General features: G+C 43.4%; 1 protein-coding gene across 1 annotated transcript in view; it reads left to right on the top strand.

The window, feature by feature from the left end:
- The window catches only part of MAN2C1 (mannosidase alpha class 2C member 1), a 72,014-nt gene extending 47,710 nt beyond the window's left edge, over positions 1 to 24,304 (top strand). The window contains exons 19-26 of the mRNA XM_040413804.1: positions 429 to 533; positions 617 to 773; positions 8,358 to 8,501; positions 9,067 to 9,176; positions 9,775 to 9,854; positions 10,547 to 10,689; positions 14,050 to 14,153; positions 23,786 to 24,304. Coding sequence (XP_040269738.1) covers positions 429 to 533; positions 617 to 773; positions 8,358 to 8,501; positions 9,067 to 9,176; positions 9,775 to 9,854; positions 10,547 to 10,689; positions 14,050 to 14,153; positions 23,786 to 23,903 — 961 coding nt within the window. The 3' untranslated portion in view covers positions 23,904 to 24,304. The remainder of the gene's footprint in view (positions 1 to 428; positions 534 to 616; positions 774 to 8,357; positions 8,502 to 9,066; positions 9,177 to 9,774; positions 9,855 to 10,546; positions 10,690 to 14,049; positions 14,154 to 23,785) is intronic.
- Positions 24,305 to 27,818: the final 3,514 nt, after the last annotated feature.

Raw genomic sequence — 27,818 nt, 5'->3', positions numbered from 1 at the left:
ATATATGCAGTACTACTAATGGCTGCCACGGTCTTGTGACACCATAGGTGAGGCCTGCAGCGGCAGCAAAACAGTGGAGGAATAAGTGGTGAGTACACATTTAGAGGTATTTATTTAACCCCCTGTATGAGTAGACTGACACTTAAGTATGCAGGCTGTCATTCCCTTCATCTATATGAAGCTGCCGTGGATAGAGCTTATCTTCCGGAGTACCATAGAGATGAGTGGAGTGGTATTGCACATGCCCGACTGCCGTTCCATTAGTACTTCAGGTCACAGGACCCCCATTCTTGTGATTCTATGGATATAGGATATGTTTAAACCTTGGGAAAACCCCTGTAAGGAGTATGTCATAGATTTTGCACCCAGTACAGCATTTTAATGAAACTTTAGAAGAGTGCATTTAACATACATGGCTCTTGTTCCAGAGAGTCCATCCCCACAGCTTGTTACGGGAACCAGTTTGTGCTGTTTGATGACATTCCCCTATACTGGGATGCTTGGGATGTGATGGATTATCATCTGGAGACCAGGTAACTTCATTCATTCTTGCTTGGATGTCGTAAACATGTTATTACTGTATTCTGTCATTTATCATGTGACGTTTTCATTGTAGGAAACCTGTAACCAGTATCTTGACTAAACTAGAGATCAGCAGTAATGGCGGGCTGAGAGGGGCTGTGAAGTTTAGTTTGAAAATAAGCGCACACAGTAGCATTGTGCAAGAGATAATCCTCGAGGCATCAAGTCCATGCATCAGATTTAATACTAAGGTAACGTCACAAATAAAATCCAAGAAAAAGTACTGGAATTAAACAGCTGCACAAAGTTAAAGTAGTCTGACCATTCTAACATGTAAAATTATTGTAAGATTATTTTTTATGTTTCTAATGAACAAATTACAGATGTATTCTGGGTATGTGTGAGCATCACAGAAAGCAAAGATGCTCTTTTTACATTATTTTCTGTATTTTCTTTAGCCATTGTTTTCAAAAGGGGATAGCAATAATGCCTACACGTGGACAAAAGTAGATTTTTTTTTACTTTCTGTCAATTAACATGTTTTTTTATTGTAACATAGTTTATAAGGCCGAAAAAATCCATCCAGTTCGGCCTGTTATACTGCAAGTTGATCCAGAGAGAGACAAAAAAAAAAAACCCTGTGAGGTAGAAGCCAATTATCCCCACTTGAGGGGAAAAAAATTCCTTCCCGACTCCAATCAGACAATCAGATAACTCCCTGGATCAACGACCCCTCTCTAGTAACCATTATTACACTCCAGAAATATATCCAGGCCCCTCTTGAACTCTTTTAGTGAACCCATCATCACCACCTCCTCAGGCAGAGAGTTCCATAGTCTCACTGCTCTTACCGTAAAGAATCCTCTTCTATGTTTGTATACAAACCTTCTTTCTCGTCCATATTCATTGGGGGACACAGGAACCGTGGGTATAGCTATGTCCTCTAGGAGGCGTTGACACTAGTAAAAGCTGTTAGCTCCTCCCCTGGCAGCTATACCCCCTCCAGCCTGGAGAGAGAGCTTCAGTTTTTTCTAGTGTCCTTAGGGAAGGGTTCCGTCCTTAGGTCTCACGGTTCACTCCACCAGAGCGGTGGGTGCATCTTGGGCTCGGAGGAATCACGCTTCGGCTGCACAATTGTGTAAGGCGGCTACTTGTCCTCCTTACACACATTCACAAGATTTTACCAGGCGCATACTTTGCTTCGGTGGATGCTGCCTTGGGCCGCGTGGTTTTGCAGGCGGCAGTTTCTTAGATGCCTGCAGGGACGCTTGCTTTCATGGGTCTGTGGTTTTTCCCTCCCTGTGGACTGCTTTCGGACGTCCCACGGTTCCTGTGTCCCCCAAAGAATATGGGCGAGAAAACGAGATTTTTGTATAACTTACCAGTAAAATCTAGTTTTCTCGCTCTTCATTGGGGGACACAGCACCCACCCAGTGTTGTGTTTCAACCATAGTTGTAGCTGTTGCTGGTTTGAACCCCGTTGGGTCTTTTGGCATGGTTGGTGTTCCATGTTTTTTCTTGGTTGGCTTGCTTCTCCTACTGCTTGTACACAAACTGAAGCTCTCTCTCCAGGCTGGAGGGGGTATAGCTGCCAGGGGAGGAGCTAACAGCTTTTACTAGTGTCAACGCCTCCTAGAGGACATAGCTATACCCACGGTTCCTGTGTCCCCCCAATGAAGAGCGAGAAAGAGATTTTACTGGTAAGTTATACAACAATCTCGTTTTCCTCCAGACGCAGAGGATGTCCCCTTGTCACAGACACAGTACTGGGGATAAATAAATAAAATACTGCTGAATAAAATTTAGCAGTTGGGTTAAAAATAAAGCAGGAAATGAGAAAATCAGGGGATGGAGGTGTTTTGGTGGTGCAGGTATTGCTACTGGTGGGCCAAGGTATTTCACTTAAGGGCAAACGACCAGTGCACACTTTGGGCTGCCCTAGCATGTGGTGATGGCATCAGAGGGGTATCATTTTCTCCGGTGTGCTTGTATTGTCACAGTGGACATAGGCGTGTTTGCCCAGATTGGACTATTTTCCCTAGGACCTCTTTAACATTGTTAACACCTTATGGAGGTCTAATCTGCAAAAAGATCTGTTTACTCCATATAAACTGTAGGAATGTTCATAGACACATTCCTCTCCTTTTTTGTGAAAGAAAGCAAAGCAATGTATAGTATAAATGGAGCCTTAGATGTTCAGCGTCTATATCCTATATCGGTGTGGTCTAACTGCTGGCCCCCTCTAATCCATTGCCATGTTTGCTTTGCTGTTATCAGACCCAGTGCTCCCCCAGATCAAACACTGCATTTTGGAGCTGAAATACATCGTCCTTAACCACCTCCGGACCGCTGTACGCACAGACGCGTCCTGGAGGTGGTTGATTCATTCCGCCTGGACGCATATACGCGTCATCTCGCGAGACGCGAGATTTCCTGTGAACGCGCGCACACAGGCGCGCGCGCTCACAGGAACGGAAGGTAAGAGAGTTGATCTCCAGCCTGCCAGCGGCGATCGTTCGCTGGCAGGCTGGAGATGTGTTTTTTTTAACCCCTAACAGGTATATTAGACGCTGTTTTGATAACAGCGTCTAATATACCTGCTACCTGGTCCTCTGGTGGTCCCCTTTGTTTGGATCGACCACCAGAGGACACAGGTAGCTCAGTAAAGTAGCACCAAGCACCACTACACTACACTACACCCCCCCCCCCGTCACTTATTAACCCCTTATTAGCCCCTGATCACCCCATATAGACTCCCTGATCACCCCCCTGTCATTGATTTCCCCCCTGTCATTGATCACCCCCCTGTCATTGATCACCCCCCTGTAAAGCTCCATTCAGACGTCCGCATGATTTTTACGGATCCACTGATAGATGGATCGGATCCGCAAAACGCATCCGGACGTCTGAATGAAGCCTTACAGGGGCGTGATCAATGACTGTGGTGATCACCCCATATAGACTCCCTGATCACCCCCCTGTCATTGATTACCCCCCTGTCATTGATCAACCCCCTGTAAAGCTCCATTCAGACGTCCGCATGATTTTTACGGATCCACTGATAGATGGATCGGATCCGCAAAACGCATCCGGACGTCTGAATGAAGCCTTACAGGGGCGTGATCAATGACTGTGGTGATCACCCCATATAGACTCCCTGATCACCCCCCTGTAAAGCTCCATTCAGATGTCCGCATGATTTTTACGGATGCACTGATAGATGGATCGGATCCGCAAAACGCATCCGGACGTCTGAATGAAGCCTTACAGGGGCGTGATCAATGACTGTGGTGATCACCCCATATAGACTCCCTGATCACCCCCCTGTAAAGCTCCATTCAGATGTCCGCATGATTTTTACGGATGCACTGATAGATGGATCGGATCCGCAAAACGCATCCGGACGTCTGAATGAAGCCTTACAGGGGCGTGATCAATGACTGTGGTGATCACCCCATATAGACTCCCTGATCACCCCCCTGTAAAGCTCCATTCAGATGTCCGCATGATTTTTACGGATGCACTGATAGATGGATCGGATCCGCAAAACGCATCCGGACGTCTGAATGAAGCCTTACAGGGGCGTGATCAATGACTGTGGTTATCACCCCATATAGACTCCCTGATCACCCCCCTGTCATTGATTACCCCCCCTGTCATTGATTACCCCCCTGTAAAGCTCCATTCAGACGTCCGCATGATTTTTACGGATCCACTGATAGATGGATCGGATCCGCAAAACGCATACGGACGTCTGAATGAAGCCTTACAGGGACATGATCAATGACTGGTGATCACCCCATATAGACTCCCTGATCACCCCCCTGTAAAGCTCCATTCAGATGTCTGCATGATTTTTACGGATGCACTGATAGATGGATCGGATCCGCAAAACGCATCCGGACGTCTGAATGAAGCCTTACAGGGGCGTGATCAATGACTGTGGTGATCACCCCATATAGACTCCCTGATCACCCCCCTGTCATTGATTACCCCCCCTGTCATTGATTACCCCCCTGTAAAGCTCCATTCAGACGTCCGCATGATTTTTACGGATCCACTGATAGATGGATCGGATCCGCAAACTGCATCCGGACGTCTGAATGAAGCCTTACAGGGGCGTGATCAATGACTGTGGTGATCACCCCATATAGACTCCCTGATCACCCCCCTGTCATTGATTACCCCCCTGTAAAGCTCCATTCAGACGTCCGCATGATTTTTACGGATGCACTGATAGATGGATCGGATCCGCAAAACGCATCCGGACGTCTGAATGAAGCCTTACACGGGCGTGATCAATGACTGTGGTGATCACCCCATATAGACTCTCTGATCACCCCCCTGTCATTGATCACCCCCCCTGTCACATGAACTCACCATACCCCTCACGGAATCCAAATGCGTAAAATTTTTTAGACATTTATATTCCAGACTTCTTCTCACGCTTTAGGGCCCCTAGAATGCCAGGGCAGTATAAATACCCCACATGTGACCCCATTTCGGAAAGAAGACACCCCCAGGTATTCCGTGAGGGGCATATTGAGTCCATGAAAGATTGAAATTTTTGTCCCAAGTTAGCGGAACGGGAGACTTTGTGAGAAAAAAATAAAAAATATCAATTTCCGCTAACTTGTGCCAAAAAAAAAAAATTTCTATGAACTCGCCATGCCCCTCATTGAATACCTTGGGGTGTCTTCTTTCCAAAATGGGGTCACATGTGGGGTATTTATACTGCCCTGGCATTCTAGGGGCCCCAAAGCGTGAGAAGAAGTCTGGTATCCAAATGTCTAAAAATGCCCTCCTAAAAGGAATTTGGGCACCTTTGCGCATCTAGGCTGCAAAAAAGTGTCACACATCTGGTATCGCCGTACTCAGGAGAAGTTGGGGAATGTGTTTTGGGGTGTCATTTTACATATACCCATGCTGGGTGAGAGAAATATCTTGGTCAAATGCCAACTTTGTATAAAAAAATGGGAAAAGTTGTCTTTTGTCAAGATATTTCTCTCACCCAGCAAGGGTATATGTAAAATGACACCCCAAAACACATTCCCCAACTTCTCCTGAATACGGCGATACCACATGTGTGACACTTTTTTGCAGCCTAGGTGGGCAAAGGGGCCCATATTCCAAAGAGCACCTTTAGGATTTCACAGGTCATTTACCTACTTACCACACATTAGGGCCCCTGGAAAATGCCAGGGCAGTATAACTACCCCACAAGTGACCCCATTTTGGAAAGAAGACACCCAAAGGTATTCCGTGAGGGGCATGGCGAGTTCCTAGAATTTTTTATTTTTTGTCACAAGTTAGTGGAAAATGCTGTTTGTTTTTTTTTTGTTTTTTTTTTCATACAAAGTCTCATATTCCACTAACTTGTGACAAAAAATAAAAACTTCCATGAACTCACTATGCCCATCAGCGAATACTTCGGGGTCTCTTCTTTCCAAAATGGGGTCTCTTGTGGGGTAGTTATACTGCCCTGGCATTCTAGGGGCCCAAATGTGTGGTAAGGAGTTTGAAATCAAATTCTGTAAAAAATGACCTGTGAAATCCGAAAGGTGCTCTTTGGAATATGGGCCCCTTTGCCCACCTAGGCTGCAAAAAAGTGTCACACATCTGGTATCTCCGTACTCAGGAGAAGTTGGGGAATGTGTTTTGGGGTGTCATTTTACATATACCCATGCTGGGTGAGAGAAATATCTTGGCAAAAGACAACTTTTCCCATTTTTTTATACAAAGTTGGCATTTGACCAAGATATTTCTCTCACCCAGCATGGGTATATATAAAATGACACCCCAAAACACATTCCCTACCTTCTTCTGAGTACGGAGATACCAGATGTGTGACACTTTTTTGCAGCCTAGGTGGGCAAAGGGGCCCATATTCCAAAGAGCACCTTTCGGATTTCACTCGTCATTTTTTACAGAATTTGATTTCAAACTCCTTACCACACATTTGGGCCCCTAGAATGCCAGGGCAGTATAACCACCCCACAAGTGACCCCATTTTGGAAAGAAGAGACCCCAAGGTATTTCGTGATGGGCATAGTGAGTTCATAGAAGTTTTTATTTTTTGTCACAAGTTAGTGGAATATGAGACTTTGTAAGAAAAAAAAAAAAAAAAAAAATCATCATTTTCCGCTAACTTGTGACAAAAAATAAAAAGTTCTATGAACTCACTATGCCCATCAGCGAATACCTTAGGGTGTGTACTTTCCGAAATGGGGTCATTTGTGGGGTGTTTGTACTGTCTGGGCATTGTAGAACCTCAGGAAACATGACAGGTGCTCAGAAAGTCAGAGCTGCTTCAAAAAGCGGAAATTCACATTTTTGTACCATAGTTTGTAAACGCTATAACTTTTACCCAAACCATTTTTTTTTTACCCAAACATTTTTTTTTATCAAAGACATGTAGAACAATAAATTTAGAGCAAAATTTATATATGGATGTCGTTTTTTTTGCAAAATTTTACAACTGAAAGTGAAAAATGTCTTTTTTGCAAAAAAATCGTTAAATTTCGATTAATAACAAAAAAAGTAAAAAATGTCAGCAGCAATGAAATACCACCAAATGAAAGCTCTATTAGTGAGAAGAAAAGGAGGTAAAATTCATTTGGGTGGTAAGTTGCATGACCGAGCAATAAACGGTGAAAGTAGTGTAGGTCAGAAGTGTAAAAAGTGGCCTGGTCTTTCAGGGTGTTTAAGCACTGGGGGCTGAGGTGGTTAAAGTGAATGGGACTATGTTACAGTTCCTAGACATTGCAAAGATGGAAGTGACACTATGTAGGCTAGAGCTGGGGCTCCTATGTTTTAGTGATCCTCTCTGCTCTCCAAAAATGGACTTCACTAAATTAGAAAACAGGAATCTATCACTGGATTTATGCTTCTCTATAAGAAGGCAACATAACAATGGTCAGGGACCGTGATTCCAATTCTGGGACATTTATTGGTGCAGTTTTTATAGTTGCAGCAGGACCCAAGTGCCGAGTTGTTGTATTCATGAATGGCGGGTTAGCCCCAGCCGCTGATTGACAGAGGGAAAGCCACCTGCAAACTCACAGTAAGTATTGTGAGGACTCGATCACCAGAGTTTATTATCGTGAGTTATGAGATCCTGGTATAAATAGGCTTAACATGGCATAAAAAGTCTATTAAACTATGGTAAAAGCTATATACAAAAGATAACATGCAAAGTAACAGTCACCAAAGCTGTGGACAAATGAGTGAGCTCCTCATGGATCCCATCATAGTTTAGTAAACGTTTTATGCACCTAAGCAGTGGTGAGCCTATTTATTCTCTGGCCTCCGAATTCCCGGTAATACACCGGGTCCTGCCACCGCTAATAAATAGTGATTTTCTGGAATCTTCGCAAGTAAGTGACCCAGTCCTGGGTCCTGGAATCGGGGTCCTCACTACTTTATGCTGCCCTCAGATAGAGCCGTATAAACCCTATTTATACTATCTTAATAGTTGCTTCCAGAATATTTTAGATGTACCACCTGAAATCCATTAGTGACATACTGTTTAATGTCTAATAGTTATTGTGTAGGCAATTAATCTGTTAATATTATGTGAATTTGAGAAACGGGAGAAAAGCTGAAGAACAATTTTTTTTTTGGCAGTCTAGTCACACAGACGTATCTATCTTCTTTTAATCGATGTCTTGTCATTAATATGTCCATTTGCTTTGTCTTTACATGCTGATCTGGCTTCCATGTCACCATCATCCAAAAGTTATGTCTATGCATTTACTGCAGTTAATAACGTACACAGGCTTTTTGTAATGGGAAGGAGACTTCTATTCTTTCATTGTCTTCATGCTTTGCTACAGGTAACCTGGGGTGAAGCACATAAATTTTTGAAAGTTGAATTTCCTACTACGGTTCACAGTACAAATGCAACATATGAGATCCAGTTTGGACATTTACAGAGACCGACTCATCGCAATACTTCTTGGGACTGGGCCCGATATGAGGTGGGATCTGTATACTGCTCCTAGTATCTTTAGAATCGGCAGATGCAAAGCAAGATCAGTAATGCTCTGTAAGGGCTGTTTCACACGAGCGAGTCCATTGCGGGAATCGCGCTCCGTGTGTGAGTCTGATCCTCTGCTCTGGACTTGCAGGAGCGCACAGCATTATCATGATTTATAATGCGATGTGTCTCTGCTTGACCTTATTTCTACAGAATCATACTGACAGCTTTATGTCACTATGATTCTGTAGAAATAAGGTCAAGCAGAGACACATAGCATTATAAATCATGATAATGCCGTGCGCTCCTGCAAGTCCAGAGCAGAGGATCAGACTCACACACGGAGCGCGATTCCCGCAATGGACTCGCTCGTGTGAAACAGCCCTAATTGTTAAAGCAATAATATTTTGCATACACTATACAATATCCACAGTGGGGTTTCTGCTTACAATGGAAACCCCCTTGACTATCGACAGTCAATAGAGCTGCTTGTCATTTCCACCCATTACCAGAAGGTTTTTCTTGTATATGTATATGCAGACTTTTCATTTTTGGTTTATTTGCAGGTTTGGGCGCATCGGTGGATGGATCTGTCAGAACACGGCTTTGGAATAGCTGTTCTAAATGACTGTAAATATGGTTGTTCGGCGCTTGGGAACGTTCTCAGCCTTTCATTGTGAGTCGGTGTTAGTATTTTCTGTAATGTTTTCCACTCTTTAAAAAGGCATAGGTATCGATGTCCAGGGTTTATGGAATGACTCCTTCCATAGGCAGCAGAGCTGCTGTTTCGTCATTGTGATCATGCAGACATAGTTCTGTACCTTTAGTATACCGGCTGGAATACACAGCCGCCATATGCAACAGGAGCCGTACTCCCCTCCAGTGTGAATCGGTCTTCTTGGATGTAATATAAAGCTGCACTCTCGATCTCACAGCAGAGATGCATTGTCTCACCTCATGTATGCTGTGATCAGTTTTGACATAGACAGACAAACTTTTTTTTCTCGCTCCCATCAATAGAAATGGCTATTCTAATCCGTAAAAAGGGAACAAGAATAGGACATGCAGTGAGATTCTTGTAAGGAAACGCAGGTAGAATAGCCCCATTGACTTGTATGCTGCAGGTCATTGTGTTGCCCTTTATAAAAACAGATAACAAACTGAAGAAAACTACAGTTATGTGAATAACCACTTAATAACTTGTATGATAAAGAAATGAGCTTTTTAGGAGTCACATTCAGCTTTTATAATAATTGATTTGTTTTCTTCATTAGACTGAGAGCACCAAAGTCTCCTGATGCTACGGCTGATATTGGACATCATGAGTTTTCCTATGCACTTATGCCTCATGAGAGTATGTATCTGGTTATGTTTTATTAGTGGTACAATTTTTTTCATAAATAACTTGATGTTTGTCTTTAAACTGTCACGTCATTTTAAAGAGCATCTGTCACCTTGGTCAATCTTATTTAATCAGGCATACTGATCATGGTGACTAAAATGAGCCCTTTCTCTCTGCAATCAGTGTTACTAATGCAGAGGAATTCTTATTTTTAGTGATTTGTAAATTAGGTGCTCAGAGTACAGAGGAGCTGGCCTAGCCCCTTGGAGCACCTCTTCACCTCTCTCCTCCCTGTTGCCACTTTCCTTACAAGAGATATTATCAATATCAGGCATCCTCACTGCTCCAAAGCCTGGCCCTGAGGTCTGACTCGCGCGCCGCTGGCTCTACAATCTGTTTGCGCATGTGCAGTGAAGATCTCAGAGTAGGAATGACTGCATGACATTTCGGGGCCAGGCGGCACAACAGAGTGAATGCCTGGCCTTGTCAATCTCACTTGCAACAAGGCATATGTAACCATGAAATAATGTAGGGTGCCACGCTGGCCCGGTGTCTAGATCCACTACCTTGTGTCCATGAGGCCATGAAATCTGATAGGTCCATATCTGTGTGGGTTTGTGTCTTTTTATGCTATATCGTACTTTATTCCTCTTTTTTTCTTTTTTTTCTTGAATAAAATATATTTATCATGTTATATCTTTCAGGATGTTTTCAAGAAGCTGGTGTAATTCAGTATGCATACAACTTTTGTATGCCTCTTCTCACCACCACAGCATTACCTACACAGAAATCTTGGAGCGCTTTTACTGTTCTTTCTCCAGCCATAGTGTTGGAGACTGTCAAACAAGTAAGATCAGTTTGTCTGTTCATATAATCATTAGTATAGACTTGCCTGACGAGATCTACGGTCACCCTTTTGTAAGATTATTTTATGCACTTAAAATGTAAAATGATCCCAAGTATAAGGAGCTCTGCCGAACATTAGAGCCAGTGATATGTAGTATGTATATTTTAATAGTGAGTGAATCTGTTTGCAAATAAGGTGCGTTTTCCTCTTTAGAATGGGTAATGTAGGGAAGCTTCATTTCCTGTGACTTCATGCTGAAAATAGCATTTTCTCGCTCGTATCATTGGGGGACACAGAAGACCATGGGTATAGCTGCTGCCACTATGAGGCGACACTAAGCAAAAAAGTGTTAGCTCCCCCTCTCAACTATACCCCTCCTGCAGACACTGAGCTAATCAGTTTTTAGCTTAGTGTCTGTAGGAGGCAGACATGTTTTCCTGCAGTTCTGCCAAAGATTTTTCTTTACCCCAGATACTGTTTCTGCTTGCTTGGCCAGTTTCCATAGCCATTGGGTTCTTGTAGGCCCCCTTTCTGCTGTGGAGTATCTGCGCGGGTAATATGGTTCCGTTACCTTTTCCTTTTTCTGGACTTTGGGGCATTCGATGTCCTCACTCCCTTCCTGGCGCAGTATTTATCTCATATCTGGTTCCAGTCTGGCCGTTTTGTACATTCCTCTTATAGCCTCCTTCTCTTCTGCGGAGTTGGTCCGCAGTGGCGGTCGATAGTGTCTGATGGGTTTATGCAATTTTTTATTTTTTTTTCAGACATGTACGTTGCTTCTACCTGTTCTCTTGGCCTCAGTACTTTTTCTTTAGCTTCCGGTTAGGTCTGCCAGTTCAGGCAGCCTTCCATAGTTATCAGATGGCTTCTCTCTTCTCTTCTTATGGAGCTTAAGGTCCTCCTCTTCATGTCTCTGCTTACCACATTGTCATTCTCCTTGAGGCACAATCTTATGAGACAAACCCCTTGGCCGTAGGTCTAAAGGGGATGTGTTTTTGTTTTGTTTTTTTAAATATATATATCCCGGAGGACCCTCTTTTCCTACCAGGTTACCCTTTTTTTTTTTTTTTGGGTTGGTCCCACTGCCTTGTTCCCATTCTGTCTCTTCTCTCCCTCGATATTCTTTTCTTGTGGGCCATGGTCATGCCTGACATCCAGGTTCTCTAGCCCTGATTTGTTAATGGTTCTGCTGGAGTGCTCTTCTCCTTTGACAGCCTGGTATGGAGGTGGGGGTTGTCACTTTCTGACACCTCTATTTCTTCCCCCATTGGCGGGGCAAGATTTTTCACGTCCGCAGTTCTCTGTCCCTTTGGTACCCAGACACCATTTTCAGTTCATTTTCTTGCCATGTCGTGTCTGTTGATCACTCTAGGGGGGTATTTTCCTGGGGTGCTGGAACTTGGGTATTATCTTCCTTAGAAGTCTTCTGGGCCCAGGCTATGTTTTCTCTCTCCAGTATATTCCATAGTCGCTCTGTTTGCTCTGGCGCCTGACTTGTTTTCATTCTTGTCCATCTCGTGGATATTCGGTGTGCTCACCACTTTTTCCGAAGTCTCCGAAGGCTTATGTTCCCTGGGCTGTTCTTCTTCTGCCCAGTCGGGGCATCTGGGTATTCAGACGCTCTCTGGCTGGCCTTCCTGGGAATGGCTCTTCCTGACTTTTTTCAGGGGTCCCGGTGTGTCCTTCTGTGCGGGGCCTTATGACAGACCTTGGATTCGTTCTGGTCTTGTTCCCACCCTGGTACTGCTCATTAACGTCCCATGGTCTTCTGTGTCCCCCAATGATACGAGCGAGAAAGTAGGATTTTTGTCTAACCTGTAAAATCCTTTTCTCACTGAGTTCATTGGGGGACACAGCTCCCACCCCGTAAGTACATTGCTGTCTCTCCTTGATGGGTCCCTCTGGTTCTTGATTCTGACCCATCTTCGCCTTTCTTACTTTTTATTGTTTTCTGTTGACTTAGGGTCCATTCACATTTCCGCAATTTCGTTCTGCATTTTGCGGAACGGAATTGCGGACCCATTAATTTCTATGGGGCAGCACGATGTGCTGCCCGGACATGGAGTTGCGGATCTGCACTTCCGGGTCCGCACTTCCGTTCCGCAAAAAATAGAACATGTCCTATTCTTGTCCGCAATTGCGGACAAGAACAGGAATATTCTATTAGTGCCGGTAATGTGCGTTCCGCAAAATGCGGAACATGTGAATGGAGCCTTATCCTGGCTGCGCCTACTGCTTTCGTACAAACTGATTAGCTCAGTGTCTGCAGGAGGGGTATAGTTGAGAGGAGGAGCCAACACTTTTTTGCTTAGTGTCGCCTCCTAGTGGCAGCAGCTATACCATGGTCTTCTGTGTCCTCCAATGAACTCCACGAGAAAAGGATTTTACAGGTAAAACAAAAATCCTACTATTTCAGCAATTTGCTCAAGTTCCTTATAAAAGTCCCTTTAGCATGTCTTAGGGTACAGGAACCGACGAATATGGGGACTCATTTGCATGGGCTGGAAATGTTCAATACAAGATTATAGCAAAATGGCTGGGTCAATTAAAGAACGTGAACCAGCATTCTGCCAATGAGACCTGTCACCAGTTTATGTTGCCCTTTAGTTAGGATAAAACTGGTGCCATTCCCTTTAATGTTCATTTTGCTTCCATTTTTACCAGCCATTAAAAACAGATGAATTTCATTTGCTTTATTTTTAACCCTAACTCCTGCAGTGCCCTTAGTATATATTATGCCCCCTGCAGTGCCTTCAGTATACATAATGGCTCTCAGTTGAAATAATGACCCCCTTAATGCCCCCAGTATAAATATTTGCCCCCATAGTGGCCTCGGTCCCAGTTTTAGCATGCCCCCAACATACATAGTACCTCTGCCCTTCCCACCTCCCCCTTCCGGTAGTGCGTCAAGTCAGAAAATAAATATTTGTGCATATATGATTCAGGTGAACTATTAGAGAACATGGAAGTGTCTTCATATGTAATCAAACCTGCTAAAGGAGATTGATTTAGAACTTGCAGGGGTTCCTGAATCAATAGCACAATGTAACGTTCACCTGAGATCCCTGTTGAAAGGCTGTGCGTGGAGCTGTAGCTGGTCTTTAACACTACAGATTAGATTATTTAGACAGAGCTTCAGGTTCACTGAAGTATCAATCACAAATATGAACATGGCCCAGGAGCTTGTCGTACAGGGCACAGGACTCTATAGAGAACCCCTATGTAAGGTCACCTGGATTTGATAGGATCAGTAATGTACTATAGTACTACTAGCATTAAAAAAAATAACATCACCAGTTGGGATTACATGATTCTAGTTTTAATTATGTTTTTTTCTTCTCGGGATACTTCTTATCACAGGCAGAGAAGCAGCCGGACTCTCTTGTACTGAGGCTGTACGAGTCCTATGGGAGCACTGTAGATACCTGGCTGCAGACCTCTCTCCCGGTTAAAGAGGTTTTCTTGTGAGTATATATCTTGTTTTTACAAACTGTATTGAATAGATGATATACAGTAAATCACTGAATGTTAATGTAAAATACTTTACTCAATGTTGCCATATGTATTTAGTATTATAATTTGATATTAGAACAAAGGCCTGGGCTAAACATTTGTTTGTGCTGTCCGCAGCTTCACTGCTGCAGTGTTTTTTTTTTTTATATATTTTTTCAGATATAATTTTTATTGAAATAAAGTTATTTTTCTTAAACTACAACATTTGAAGAGTGTACATTTCTTTGTTATCAATCAAATACACTATATAGAAGTGCTAATAAGGCTACTTTCACACTCGTGTTTTGGCTTTCCGTTTGTGAGATCCGTCATGGGCTCTCACAAGCGGTCCAAAACGGATCAGTTTTGCCCTAATGCATTCTGAATGGAAAAGGATCTGCTCAGAATGCATCAGTTTGCCTCTGTTCAGTCACCATTCGCCTCTGGAGGCGGACACCAAAACGCTGCTTGCAGCGTTTTGGTGTCCGTCTGACGAAACTGAGCCAAACTGATTCATCCTGGCTCACAATGTAAGTCAATGGGGACGGATCCGTTTTCTCTGACACAATAGAAAACGGATCCGTCTCCCATTGACTTTCAATGGAGTTCATGACTGCTATGTTACAGATAATACAAACTGATCCGTTCATGACTGATGCATGCGGTTGTATTATTGTAACGGATCCATTTTTGCAGATCCATGACGGATCCGCCCAAAGCGAGTGTGAAAGTAGCCTAACACAGTATTTTATCGGCATTATACAGCAATAAATACAAAAATGGAGAAATCGGAAAATCAGAGTTACAAAATACATCTTTCAAGACAAATAACCCCCCCCCCCCCCAGCCATAACCATACGGAGAGACTGCCGCACCACCACCCCTACGGACAACAGTATGCTATGAAAGGCATTTCGGAAGTACTATTCTGCATGTGAATTTCTGTGGCGGATATCACAATGTGCTATGTCAGCTGCCCTGTCAAGGCCAGTTGTCCCCTCACACAGTCCCTCGTTACAGCCACAGACTCCATACCAGGGACTGCGAACCAACCCTGCCATATTGACATGAATTTACCTGGGCATCTCCTCTTCACGTATACCCCTCTTTCAAATCGTAGAACGGTATTAAGTTGATTTATATACTCCTGTCTGGTGGGAGGGTTCTCCTGTATCCAGTGCTTAGCAAGTAAGACCCTAGCCTGGAAGAGCATTCTTTGGATACTCAGAGATTTCTTGTCATCCATTCCCAACAAATCTAATATACCCAGTACACAGATTTTGGGATCTCTAGGTACCTGTATTTGGGTTGTCCGTGTTATGATCTTTACTATCTCTTCCCAATACTCCCCTAGTTTCGAACATTCCCAGAACATATGTATTAATGACGCCTCTCTCCCTCCACAATAGGGGCAGGTTCAGTCTGATCGCAAACCTATCTTAAATAGGAATTTGGGGGTTCTATATACTTTGGTATTCACTAAGCATGAGACTAGGGGTCAAGGCCAGAACTTCGTCCCACTGCTCCTGGGAAATTTCACCCACGTCTTGCTCCCACTTTCTCTTAACAGGTAGGGAGTCCGATGTAGTACTTTTATGAAATAGGTGTTTATATAGCATAGATATCAGTCCCCTAGCGGTACTACCACCTAATAACTGTTTCACTACAGGAGAGGAGATGGACAGTTGCAAACCATCCTCAAATTGCTTCTGGAAAGCATGTCTTAATTGTAGATTTTGAAAAAATGTGGTTCTAGGTAGCCCAAACTCCTCCTGCAGCTGCGTGAAAGATTTCATCACCCCCTCTGATTGAACTTGACATAGAACTAAAATACTTTTGTCTTCCCAAGGGGAAAAGCCCTCCAATCTGAACAGTTCCGGTAGTTGAGGGTTACGCCATAACGGCGTGTTGTCGTTAAACCCCACCAGGCCTATTAATTCCTTACATTTCGACCAGACCTTTTGTTATTAAGGTGATTGTAGGGCAGTTCCCAGCGTAAGACTGCGGCCTTCCTAGCTCTGCCAATGTGATAGGTGTTTTCTGTTTCATGATTACGGAGGCAATTCTGGCAGAGGGGCCCAGCTGTACATGTCATCCCCATCCTCTAAAGTGTTGTAGCTGTGCGGCTATGAAGTACAGCCATGGGTTTGGGATGGATAGGCAACCTTCCTCCTTGCCTTTTTTGAAGCGTTTCCATGCGGATTCTGGGTTGTTTTTTCCATCAAGGTACAAAAGATACTCTGGATCTTGTAAAATATTCGCTGAGGGATCCATATAGGGGAATTATGTAGTACATAAAGCAATTGGGGCATCAATATCATTTTGATTAAGTTACTACGGCCAATGACAGAAAGAGGCAGTTTGCACCAGGTATTAGTTTTCTCAGAAAAATTTAAAGATTAGGGGTTCTTTTTGACATATTCTGTTGGCTTCGGCGTTTTCATAACTCCTAAATATTTAACGCTACTGGTTATCTGTAATTGGGTATTGGTGAGATTGAGCTGTGGCAAAAGAGGATCAAGTGGGAGAATCACGGATTTGTCCCAATTGATTGTTAATCCTTAATATTTCCCAAACTCAGTGATATCTTTCATAATAGGAGTAACGGATCGTTGCAGATCTCCCACATATAGGAGCAAGTAATCTGCATATAAAGAGACTCTCTCTTCCTGGGAACCCAGTGGGAAACCTTTCCACTCAGGGAAATTGCGCAAAAGGCAGGCCAAGGGCTCAATAGCCACCGCAAACCAACAGGGGGGACAAGGAGCAGCCTTGCCTCGTTCCTCTATGTAGTGAAAATTGGGCAGAGAGTATTCCATTTGCTTTGATTTTTACTACCGGTGAGTTATAGAGAAGCTTTGGCAGCATGTAGGGATAGTACAGCCCGACAGCCATCAGTGTCCATCGACCTCTGAAGATTCAGAAATAGTTTTTGGAGGTTAATTGAAGTGCTCCTGTCCGCGATGAACCCTGATTGATCTACGTGTATAAGGGAAGAGCCTGTTGGCCAAGACTAATACTTTCACATCAGTTGGTAAAAGGGAGATGGGTCTATAGGAATCGGGTATAGTCGGGTCTGGTAGTTTCCACACTCTCAGAGCTTAATTGAAGGTTTCCAAGAGGTGGGGAATATGCGGGTCCTGATATCTTTTGTAAAACTCTTTTGGTAGACCATCCGAGCCTGGGGTCTTCTCATTAGGGAAGGAGTTAATGGCCATTTTAAGTTCCTCCAAATCTAGGGGCTCATCTAAATATTCAGATGATTCAAGAGACAGCGTAGGCATTGATATCTTGGCAGAATTTGTTGACAATTTTGAGGAGTAGAGTTCCTTATAGTAATTATAGAATTCTTATAGAATAATCGAATCGTCTGCTGAGTGGCCCCCCCACGTCTAGTCCTAATGGTTGCTATTCTAGCCGTACCCTCCTGTGAATGAATCGCTCTAGCTAATAGACTTCCCGCACTGCCCCCCCCCCCTCAAAATACTTCTGTTTTAAGAAGAAGCGTTTATTGTCAGCTATTTGTAGCAGATGGTCGTTAAGTTTAGCTTGTGCCTCCCTTCCCACAGGAAAGGTGCCCCAGCTTCCCAGTCTTTCACCTCCTGTTGTATAGCCTCAGTGAGTTCCCTAGTTTTCACTTTAGGGTCTTTTTTAATTTTCTGTATATACAAACCCCTTTATGTATGCTTTCATGGTATCCCATATCATCCCCATGGCCGCTGAATATATATCAGTGCTAAAGAATTTCAAAATCTGCTGTGTAAGAGGATCCCCTTCATCCAGTAGTTGTATCCAAAATGGATTAAGTTTCCTGAAAGAAGATGTAGGACGACCTCCATCCCTGTTAAATTGTAATCCTATATGAATAGGAGAGTGGTCTGACAGGCTACGCGGTAAGTAGTCTATTAGGGAGATGTAGGACGATTCCTCCAGCGACCCAATTGTTAAGTCTATTCTGGACATGGAATTATGTGAAGTAGAGAAACAGGAGTATTGACGCACCTGTGGGTGTCAGATTCTCCATAAATCGTGTAAATCTAATTCTTGTAATAGCTTTGGTAAAATGTATGTGAACCCTTTGTAATGATATGGATTTCTGCACAAATTGGTCATAAAATGTCATCTGATCTTCATCTAAGTCACAACAATAGACAATCACAGTCTGCTTAAACTAATAACACAAAGAATTAAATGTTACCATGTTTTTATTGAACACACCATGTAAACATTCACAGTGCAGGTGGAAAAAGTATGTGAACCCCTAGACTAATGACATCTCCAAGAGCTAATTGGAGTGAGGGGTCAGCCAACTGGAGTCCAATCAATGAGATGAGCTTGGAGGTGTTGGTTACAGCTGCCCTGCCCTATAAAAAAACACACCAGTTCTGGGTTTGCATTTCACAAGAAGCATTGCCTGATGTGAATGATGCCTCGCACAAAAGAGCTCTCAGAAGACCTACGATTAAGGATTGTTGACTTGCATAAAGCCCGAAAGGGTTATAAAAGTATCTCCAAAAGCCTTGCTGTTCATCAGTCCACGGTAAGACAAATTGTCTATAAATGGAGAAAGTTCAGCACTGCTGCTACTCTCCCTAGGAGTGGTCATCCTGTAAAGATGACTGCAAGAGCACAGCGCAGACTGCTCAATGAGGTGAAGAAGAATCCTAAAGTGTCAGCTAAATACTTACAAAAGTCTCTGGCATATGCTAACATCCCTGTTAGCGAATCTATGATACGTAAAACACTAAACAAGAATGGATTTCATGGGAGGATACCACAGATGAAGCCACTGCTGTCCAAAAAAAACATTGGTGCATGTTTACAGTTTGCACAAGAGCACCTGAATGTTCCACAGCAGTACTGGCAAAATATTCTGTGGACAGATGAAACCAAAGTTGAGTTTTTTGGAAGAAACGCACAACACTATGTGTGGAGAAAAAGAGGCATAGCACACCAATATCAAAACCTCATCCCAACTGTGAAGTATGGTGGTGGGGGCATCATGGTTTGGGGCTGCTTTGCTGCATCAGGGACTGGACGGATTGCTATCATCGAAGGAAAAATTAATTCCCAAGTTTATCAAGACATTTTGCAGGAGAACTTAAAGGGCTTCTGTCACCCCACTAAACTTTTTTTTTTTTTGGGTACTTATAATCCCTATGCTGCGATTTATCCATGCATAATGTAATTAATCATTTTGGTTCAGTAGATACTGCAAAAAAGTAGTTTTATATTATGCAAATTACCTGTCTACCAGCAAAGAATTTAGTGGGGTGACAGAAGCCCTTTAAGGCCATCTGTCCACCAGCTGAAGCTCAACAGAAGATGGGTGTTGCAACAGGACAACAACCCAAAGCATAGAAGTAAATTAACAACAGAATGGCTTAAACAGAAGAAAATACGCCTTCTGGAGTGGCCCAGTCAGAGTCCTAACCTCAACCCGATTGAGATGCTGAAGCGATTCACATCAGACATCCAAAGAATATTGCTGAACTGAAAAAGTTCTGAAAAGAGGAATGGTCAAGAATTACTCCTGACAGTTGTGCACGTCTGATCTGCAACTACAGGAAACGTTTAGTTGAAGTTATTGCTGCCAAAGGAGGTTAAACCAGTTATTAAATCCAAGGGTTCACATACTTTTTCCACCTGCACTGTGAATGTTTACACGGTGTGTTCAATAAAAACATGGTAACATTTAATTATTTGTGTGTTATTAGTTTAAGCAGACTGTGATTGTCTATTGTTGTGACTTAGATGAAGATCAGATCACATTTTATGACCAATTTGTGCAGAAATCCATATAATTCCAAAGGGTTCACATACTTTTTCTTGCAACTATATGTAGAAAAGGTGAAATGGTAGGCATATGAGATCTACGGTTTGTGTAATGGTCTCTGGGATTGCTTAGACAAATGCATCTCCATGAGACATAATATGGCTGGTTGAAATTTTTGTATAGCCATGAAAACTGCCTGACGTTTTGTGGCATCCCCCAGACCTCTGACATTCCATGCTATAATCTGCACCCTATCCACCATCATTCAGAGGGATACATAGATGTGCAACGCGAGAACCCATATAGATGGAGCAGTGTCTCCTAAACCAAAAGGGGTGTGTGCGTGTCGTCTTCCCGCAAATTCCCTCCCTTGTAAACCTTTTAACATAATATTCCCAACCAAAATAGTGCCCAAAAAAATAATAACATGAGGCACATAAAAGTTCCTGAAGCCAACAAGAACGACTGCAGCGATAGTTCCGCTATCACCTAAGAGTATTCAGTATGTAAAATACAATGCTTAAGTTAGAGCCCTGAGCAGTGCTAGTATACATATAACAATTGGCATCTTGGTCAATTATTTCACGTATATAAATACCTAGCCTAGGGGCAGTGTATTTACCGCACCTCCCTATCGTATAATATAAAGAAACCGTGTCATTAGTCAGAGCGGCATAAAGAGGAGGGAGATACTTATCGCCATTTGTCATGGAGCGACACAATTGTCCCCTTTGGAGTCCATATTGTAGCGCCTCTGTTCTACACGGTGGGCCATTTATATGGATACACCTTAATAAAATGGGAATGGTTGGTGATATTAACTTACTGTTTGTGGCACATTAGTATATGTTAGGGGGGAAACTTTTCAAGATGGGTGGTGACCATGGCGGCCATTTTGAAGTCAGCCATTTTGAATCCAACTTTTGTTTTTTCAATAGGAAGAGGGTCATGTGACACATCAAACTTATTGGGAATTTCACAAGAAAAACAATGGTGTGCTTGGTTTTAATGTAACTTTATTCTTTCATGAGTTATTTCCAAGTTTCTGACCACTTATTAAATGTGTTCAATGTGCTGCCCATTGTGTTGGATTGTCAATGCAACCCTCTTCTCCCACTCTTCACACACTGATAGCAACACCGCAGGAGAAATGCTAGCACAGGCTTCCAGTATCCGTAGTTTCAGGTGCTGCACATCTCGTATCTTCACAGCATAGACAATTGCCTTCAGATGAAAGATAAAAGTCTAAGGGGGTCAGATCGGGAGACCATGGGGGCCATTCAACTGTCCCACGACTAATCCACTTTCCAGGAAACTGTTCATCTAGGAATGCTCTGACCTGACACCCATAATGTGGTGGTGCACCATCTTGCTGGAAAAACTCAGGGAACGTGCCAGCTTCAGTGCATAAAGAGGGAAACACATCATCATGTAGCAATTTCGCATATCCAGTGACCCCCTTAGACTTTTATCTTTGGGGTCATCTGAAGGCAATTGTCTATGCTGTGAAGATACGAGATGTGCAGCACCTGAAACTACGGATACTGGAAGCCTGTGCTAGCATTTCTCCTGCGGTGTTGCTATCAGTGTGTGAAGAGTGGGAGAAGAGGGTTGCATTGACAATCCAACACAATGGGCAGCACATTGAACACATTTTATAAGTGGTCAGAAACTTGTAAATAACTCATGAAAGAATAAAGTTACGTTAAAACCATTGTTTTTCTTGTGAAATTCCCAATAAGTTTGATGTGTCACATGACCCTCTCCCTATTGAAAAAACAAAAGTTGGATTCAAAATGGCCAACTTCAAAATGGTCGCCATGGTCATCTTGAAAAGTTTCCCCCCTCACATATACTAATGTGCCACAAACAGGAAGTTAATATCACCAACCATTCCCATTTTATTAAGGTGTATCCATATAAATTGCCCACCCTGTACTAGTCAGCCAGTTCCAATGGGCTCCTGCAGGGAACTTTCATTCAGATCCAACCAGTGGGAGGCCTCTTCCGGCGAGTCGAAGAAGTAGACCGTTCCTCCTGCCATCACTCGCAATCTGGAAGGGTAAAGCATGGAGTACTATACGTTCTTCATACGCAGACATTTTTTGACATCGAGGAATTTTGCTCGACGCCTCTGCACTTCCTCTGAGAAATCCGGGAATATAGAGATTTTGTGACCACCGATAAGTAGATCTGGGTGATCTCTTGCTTTACGGAGAATATTGTCCCTGTCTTGAAAGTGCAAAATTTTCATCGGCATTGTTGTAGGGGGGCCTCCCGGTAGTGGTGGACGGAATAGCACCCTGTGTGCCCTTTCAAATGCAAACGGGGGGAGAGGGGGTCTCGACCAAATTTAGTCTTGAACCAGTCCTCAAAAATTGGACAGCATTAACCCCTTCCGCTTTTTTAGGGACCCCCACCAAGCGGAGGTTGTTGCGGTGCGATCTATTCTCTAGGTCTGCCGTTTTGTTTATAAGGAGGGTAAACGTTGTGAATTACTTTGGCAAGATCACGTTTCATAAGGGGTATCTGGTCTTCTACATGGCTCACTCTCTCCTCAACCCCGGTCACTCTTTTGTTGACTTTTCTGAGGTCTTGACTAATAAAAGTTACTTTCCTGCAGGGACCCCATGGATGTATTCAGAGTTATTAATGCTGCGCTGCATTGCTGTACACCATGTATATATCTTTAGTAGTAGGTTCTGCTATATTTACCAGTGCAGGGAGAGGGGAGCTCACTTGTGTTACAGTCAGTGCTGTATGTGCAGCAGGGACCCCCCCCCCCCCCCCCCCTTCACCTGTCTCTGCCATGCGGGTGTCGCCATCTTGCGTGCCGTCTTCCTGATGGTCAGCGTCGGCAGTAGGTCCCATCGCCCGCTCTTCCTTTCCCCCGATCCCACCCTTTAATCCGAAGCCATCTCCTGCAGGTGGAATGCGCGCAAATTGTTCCAGGCGCGCTGCCCCCTCCACTGATTTGGACGAGGTGGCGGCGCCATGTGGTTTCGCTGGTGTCGCTCCTGGCCCCTCTTTCTCCTTCCTCGTGGTGCGAGTCATGCCCGAGGATGTTCACAGGGGGATCCCCCTTACTGGTGTCCTGCCGTTTGGCTGTTGAGGAGGTTGTAGCCTCAGTATGAAGGGGGATTGCTGTAGCCACTGCTCAGGAGCTCCCGCACGCGTGTCCTTCTACATTGCCAGGCCAGGCCATGCCCCTCACTGCTGCAGTGTTGATGAGCAGACCTAGGAGCCCTCATGGAGAAAAGCCAATCTAACATAGTGTCAGTGTTGTCCATACCAACAAATCGGATCACTGCAATTATTTTTCAAACCTTCTGTGGAAAAAGTGTTTCTAAGTGTTTCCATTCTGGCTCCCTTCACTTATCTTTCCATTCCCCATCCTGTAAACTTTTGGATGTGCACTGGACGCCGCGGTGATGTGTCCCCAAGCAGTATGTCACTGCTGGCCATGTGCTGCGTGAGAACACTTCACAGCCAGTCATTGGCTGCAGTGGTTCATGTAATCCCATCTGTCTGGACATTTTCAGGATCAGAAGACCAGTGAAGGAAATAATGTAGTTGGAAAAAAGCGTCAGGGAGCAGCTGAGTAAGATTTTTTTTTCAACAGGAACACACCACTGGCCACAGTTAATAATGTCCTAAAGTTAGACAAACCCTCAAACCAAATCTTAAAGGGATATTCTCTTCTGGACATTCATGACCTATTGAGAGGATATGCCATAAATGCCTGGTATGTGGTCATTCTAATGTTTTTGTGTATCTCAATCGTCCAGGATGTAAAATTCCAGTAATATTTGTTCTTGCTCTTTTCAGGTGTGACCTCCTGGAACGTCCCAGCAGCAGCCAGCCACTTATGTTTGAGGATCTTGGTGTGAAACTTTCCTTTACCCCATTCAAGGTTTTATCTCTTCTCTTTGTTCTGCAGAGATAGAGAACTCTATAATATTTTATGATCTCTGTTAGATCTCATCTTTATGAATATTTCGCCTTAGATTGGACCAAAGTAATTTTCTTTAGTAATGTGCTATAGCAATGATGCTGACAGATTGGTAAAAAAAATCTACAAAATAAATGTTCCAGTTTGTAACACAAACATTTGATTTAATTTGATTTTATTCAACTTTATTGTCATTACACATGTATAAATACAGAGTAACGAGATACAGATTGCATCTAATCAGAAGTGCAAAGAGCAGCAAGTGCAATAAAAACAGGTTACGGTATATACAGATAAGGGTAGTATAGAAGGCGGGAATAGTTATGTACAGATTATGTACAAATAAGTTAGGTATACAGGTGTTTATATTGCTATACAGAGAGCAAATATACAGATGTACTATGGACAAATATACAGATGTACTGATGTATACATATATGCAGATGTGCTAATGTATACGTATACGACTTATGCTATGACAGTCTCCCAAACTATAGCAGTAATCAATGTGAACATACAGTGAATATTGAGAAAGAATGACAGTCATGATCATGGTCATGGGAGGGATGGAGGGGAGGAGTAGTGTAGAGGGTTAAATGAGTGTGGATGGAAAGGTTCATCGGGGTATTGAGTTCAGTAGAGTGATAGCTGTGGGAAATAAGCTGTGCCTAAACCTGCTGGTTTTTAGTCTGAAGGGTCCTGTAGCGCCTTCTAGAGAGAAGGAGCTGAAAGAGTTTATTGGCTGGATGAGAGGAGTCCCTAAGAATGTAGAGATCTCTTCTTGTGAACATCCTAAATGGCAGGAAGTGGAGTCCCTGTGGGCAGTTTTCAGTTCCCCGCTGCAGTGCCTTACGGTCAGCCACAGAGCAAATCCCATACCACACTGTAACACAGTTGGTCAGGATGCTCTCTATCGCACATCGGTAGAAGTTACCCAGTATGTCAGCAGACAGGTGCTTTTTCTTCAGTGTCCTCAAGAAAAAGAGGCGCTGACTTAGTATTAACCAATAGACCTGACAGAACAACAGACGTGCAGGTTGGGGGACACCTGGGAAATAGTGACCATAAAGTAATAACCTTCCAATTATCATTCAAAAGAGCGTTTCTACAGGGAGGAACAAAAATACCAAACTTCAAAAAAGCTAAATTTAGCCAACTAAGAGAGGCCATAGGCCTAACTAAATGGGATAAAGTCCTCACAAATAAAAATACAGCCACAAAATGGGATATCTTTAAAAACATCCTAAAATCTCATTGTGAGAGGTACATACCGTATGGGAATAAAAGGTTAAGGAACAAAAAGAAAGCATATAAAACCCTAAAACAGGAGGGTAGCACGGAAGCACTGAAAAACTATAAGGAAAAAAATAGAACATGTAAAAAACAAATAAAAGCGGCCAAACTAGAGACCAAGAGATTAATTGCCAAAGAGAGTAAAACTAACCCTAAAATGTTCTTCAATTATATAAATGTTAAAGTATAAATCTGAAGGTGTCGGCCCTTTAAAGAGTAATGAGGGGGGAGTCGCAGAGAGCGACGAGGAGAAAGCAAAGCTGTTAAATATTTTTTTCTCCAATGTATTCACTGAGGAAAATAAACTGTCAGATGAAATGCTGAATGTTGAAATAAATTCCCCATTAAAAGTGTCCTGTCTGACCCAGGAAGAAGTACAACAGCGACTTAAAAAGATTAAAATAGACAAATCGCCAGGACCGGATGGCATACACCCCCGTATCCTAAGGGAATTAAGTAATGTCATAGCCAGACCCTTATTTCTGATATTTGTGGACTCTATACTGACAGGGAATGTCCCACAGGATTGGCGCATGGCAAATGTGGTGCCAATATTCAAAAAGGGTCCAAAAACAAAGCCTGGAAACTATAGGCCGGTAAGTTTAACATCTGTTGTGGGTAAACTGTTTGAAGGTTTTCTGAGAGATGCTATGTTAGAGCATCTCAACGGAAATAAGCAAATAACGCCATATCAGCATGGCTTCGTGAGGGATCGGTCACGTCAAACTAATTTAATCAGTTTCTATGAGGAGGTAAGTTCTAGACTTGACAGCGGCGAATCAATGGATGTCGTGTATCTGGACTTCTCCAAAGCATTTGACACTGTACCACATAAAAGGTTAGTATATAAAATGAGAATGCTCGGACTGGGAGAAAACGTCTGTATGTGGGTAAGTAACTGGCTCAATGATAGAAAACAGAGGGTGGTTATTAACGGTACACACTCAGATTGGGTCACTGTCACTAGTGGAGTACCTCAGGGGTCAGTATTGGGCCCTATACTCTTCAATATATTTATTAATGATCTTGTAGAAAGCTTGCACAGTAAAATATCAATTTTCGCAGATGACACTAAACTGTGTAAAGTAATTAACACTGAAGAGGACAGTATACTACTACAGAGGGATCTGGATAGATTGGAGGCTTGGGCAGATAAGTGGCAGATGAGGTTTAAGGCTACTTTCACACTAGCGTTCGGGGCTCCGCTTGTGAGTTCCGTTTGAAGGCTCTCACAAGCGGCCCCGAACGGATCCGTACAGCCCTAATGCATTCTGAGTGGAGGCGGATCCACTCAGAATGCATCAGTCTGGCACCGTTTGTCCTCCGCTCCGCTCAGCAGGTGGACACCTGAACGCTGCTTGCAGCGTTCGGGTGTCCGCCTGGCCGTGCGGACGCAAACGGATCCGTCCAAACTTACAATGTAAGTCAATGGGGACGGATCCGTTTGAAGATGACACAATATGGCTCAATTTTCAAACGGATCCGTCCCCCATTGACTTTCAATGTAAAGTCAAAACGGATCCGTTTGCATTATCCGTTCTGAACGGATCTAAGCGGTTGCATTATAGGAGCGGATCCGTCTGTGCAGATACCAGACGGACCCGCTCTGAACGCAAGTGTGAAAGTAGCCTAACACTGACAAATGTAAAGTTATGCACATGGAAAGGAATAATGCAAGTCACCCGTACATACTAAATGGTAAAACACTCGGTAACACTGACATGGAAAAGGATCTAGGAATTTTAATAAACAGCAAACTAAGCTGCAAAAACCAGTGTCAGGCAGCTGCTGCCAAGGCCAATAAGATAATGGGTTGTATCAGAAGGGGCATTGATGCCCGTGATGAGAACATATTCCTAAAACTTTACAAATCATTAGTCAGACCACACATGGAGTACTGTGTACAGTTCTGGGCTCCTGTGAACAAGGCAGACATAGCAGAGCTGGAGAGGGTCCAGAGGAGGGCAACTAAAGTAATAACTGGAATGGGGCAACTACAGTACCCTGAAAGATTATCAAAATTAGGGTTATTCACGTTAGAAAAAAGACGACTGAGGGGAGATGTAATTACTATGTATAAATTTATCAGGGGGCAGTACAGAGATCTATCCTATCATCTATTTATCCCCAGGACTGTGACTGTGACGAGGGGACATCCTCTGCGTCTGGAGGAAAGAAGGTTTGTACACAAACATAGAAGAGGATTCTTTACGGTAAGAGCAGTGAGACTATGGAACTCTCTGCCTGAGGAGGTGGTGATGGTGAGTACAATAAAGGAATTCAAGAGGAGCCTGGACGTATATCTGGAGTGTAATAATATTACAGGCTATAGCTACTAGAGAGGGGTCGTTGATCCAGGGAGTTATTCTGATTGCCTGATTGGAGTCGGGAAGGAATTTTTTATTCCCCTAAAGCAGGGATGCTCAACCTGCGGCCCTCCAGCTGTTGTAAAACTACAACCCCCATCATGCCCTGCTGTAGGCTGATAGCTGTAGGCTGTCCAGGCATGCTGGGAGTTGTAGTTTTGCAACAGCTGGAGGGCAGCACGTTGGGCATCCCTGCCCTAAAGTGAGGAAAATTGGCTTCTACCGCAGTTTTTTTTTGCCTTCCTCTGGA

Source organism: Bufo bufo, chromosome 1 (assembly GCF_905171765.1).
Source record: "Bufo bufo chromosome 1, aBufBuf1.1, whole genome shotgun sequence".
NCBI lineage: Eukaryota > Metazoa > Chordata > Amphibia > Anura > Bufonidae > Bufo > Bufo bufo.
The sequence above is the reverse complement of the archived record's forward strand: the minus strand, read 5'-3'. Positions and strand labels throughout refer to the sequence as shown.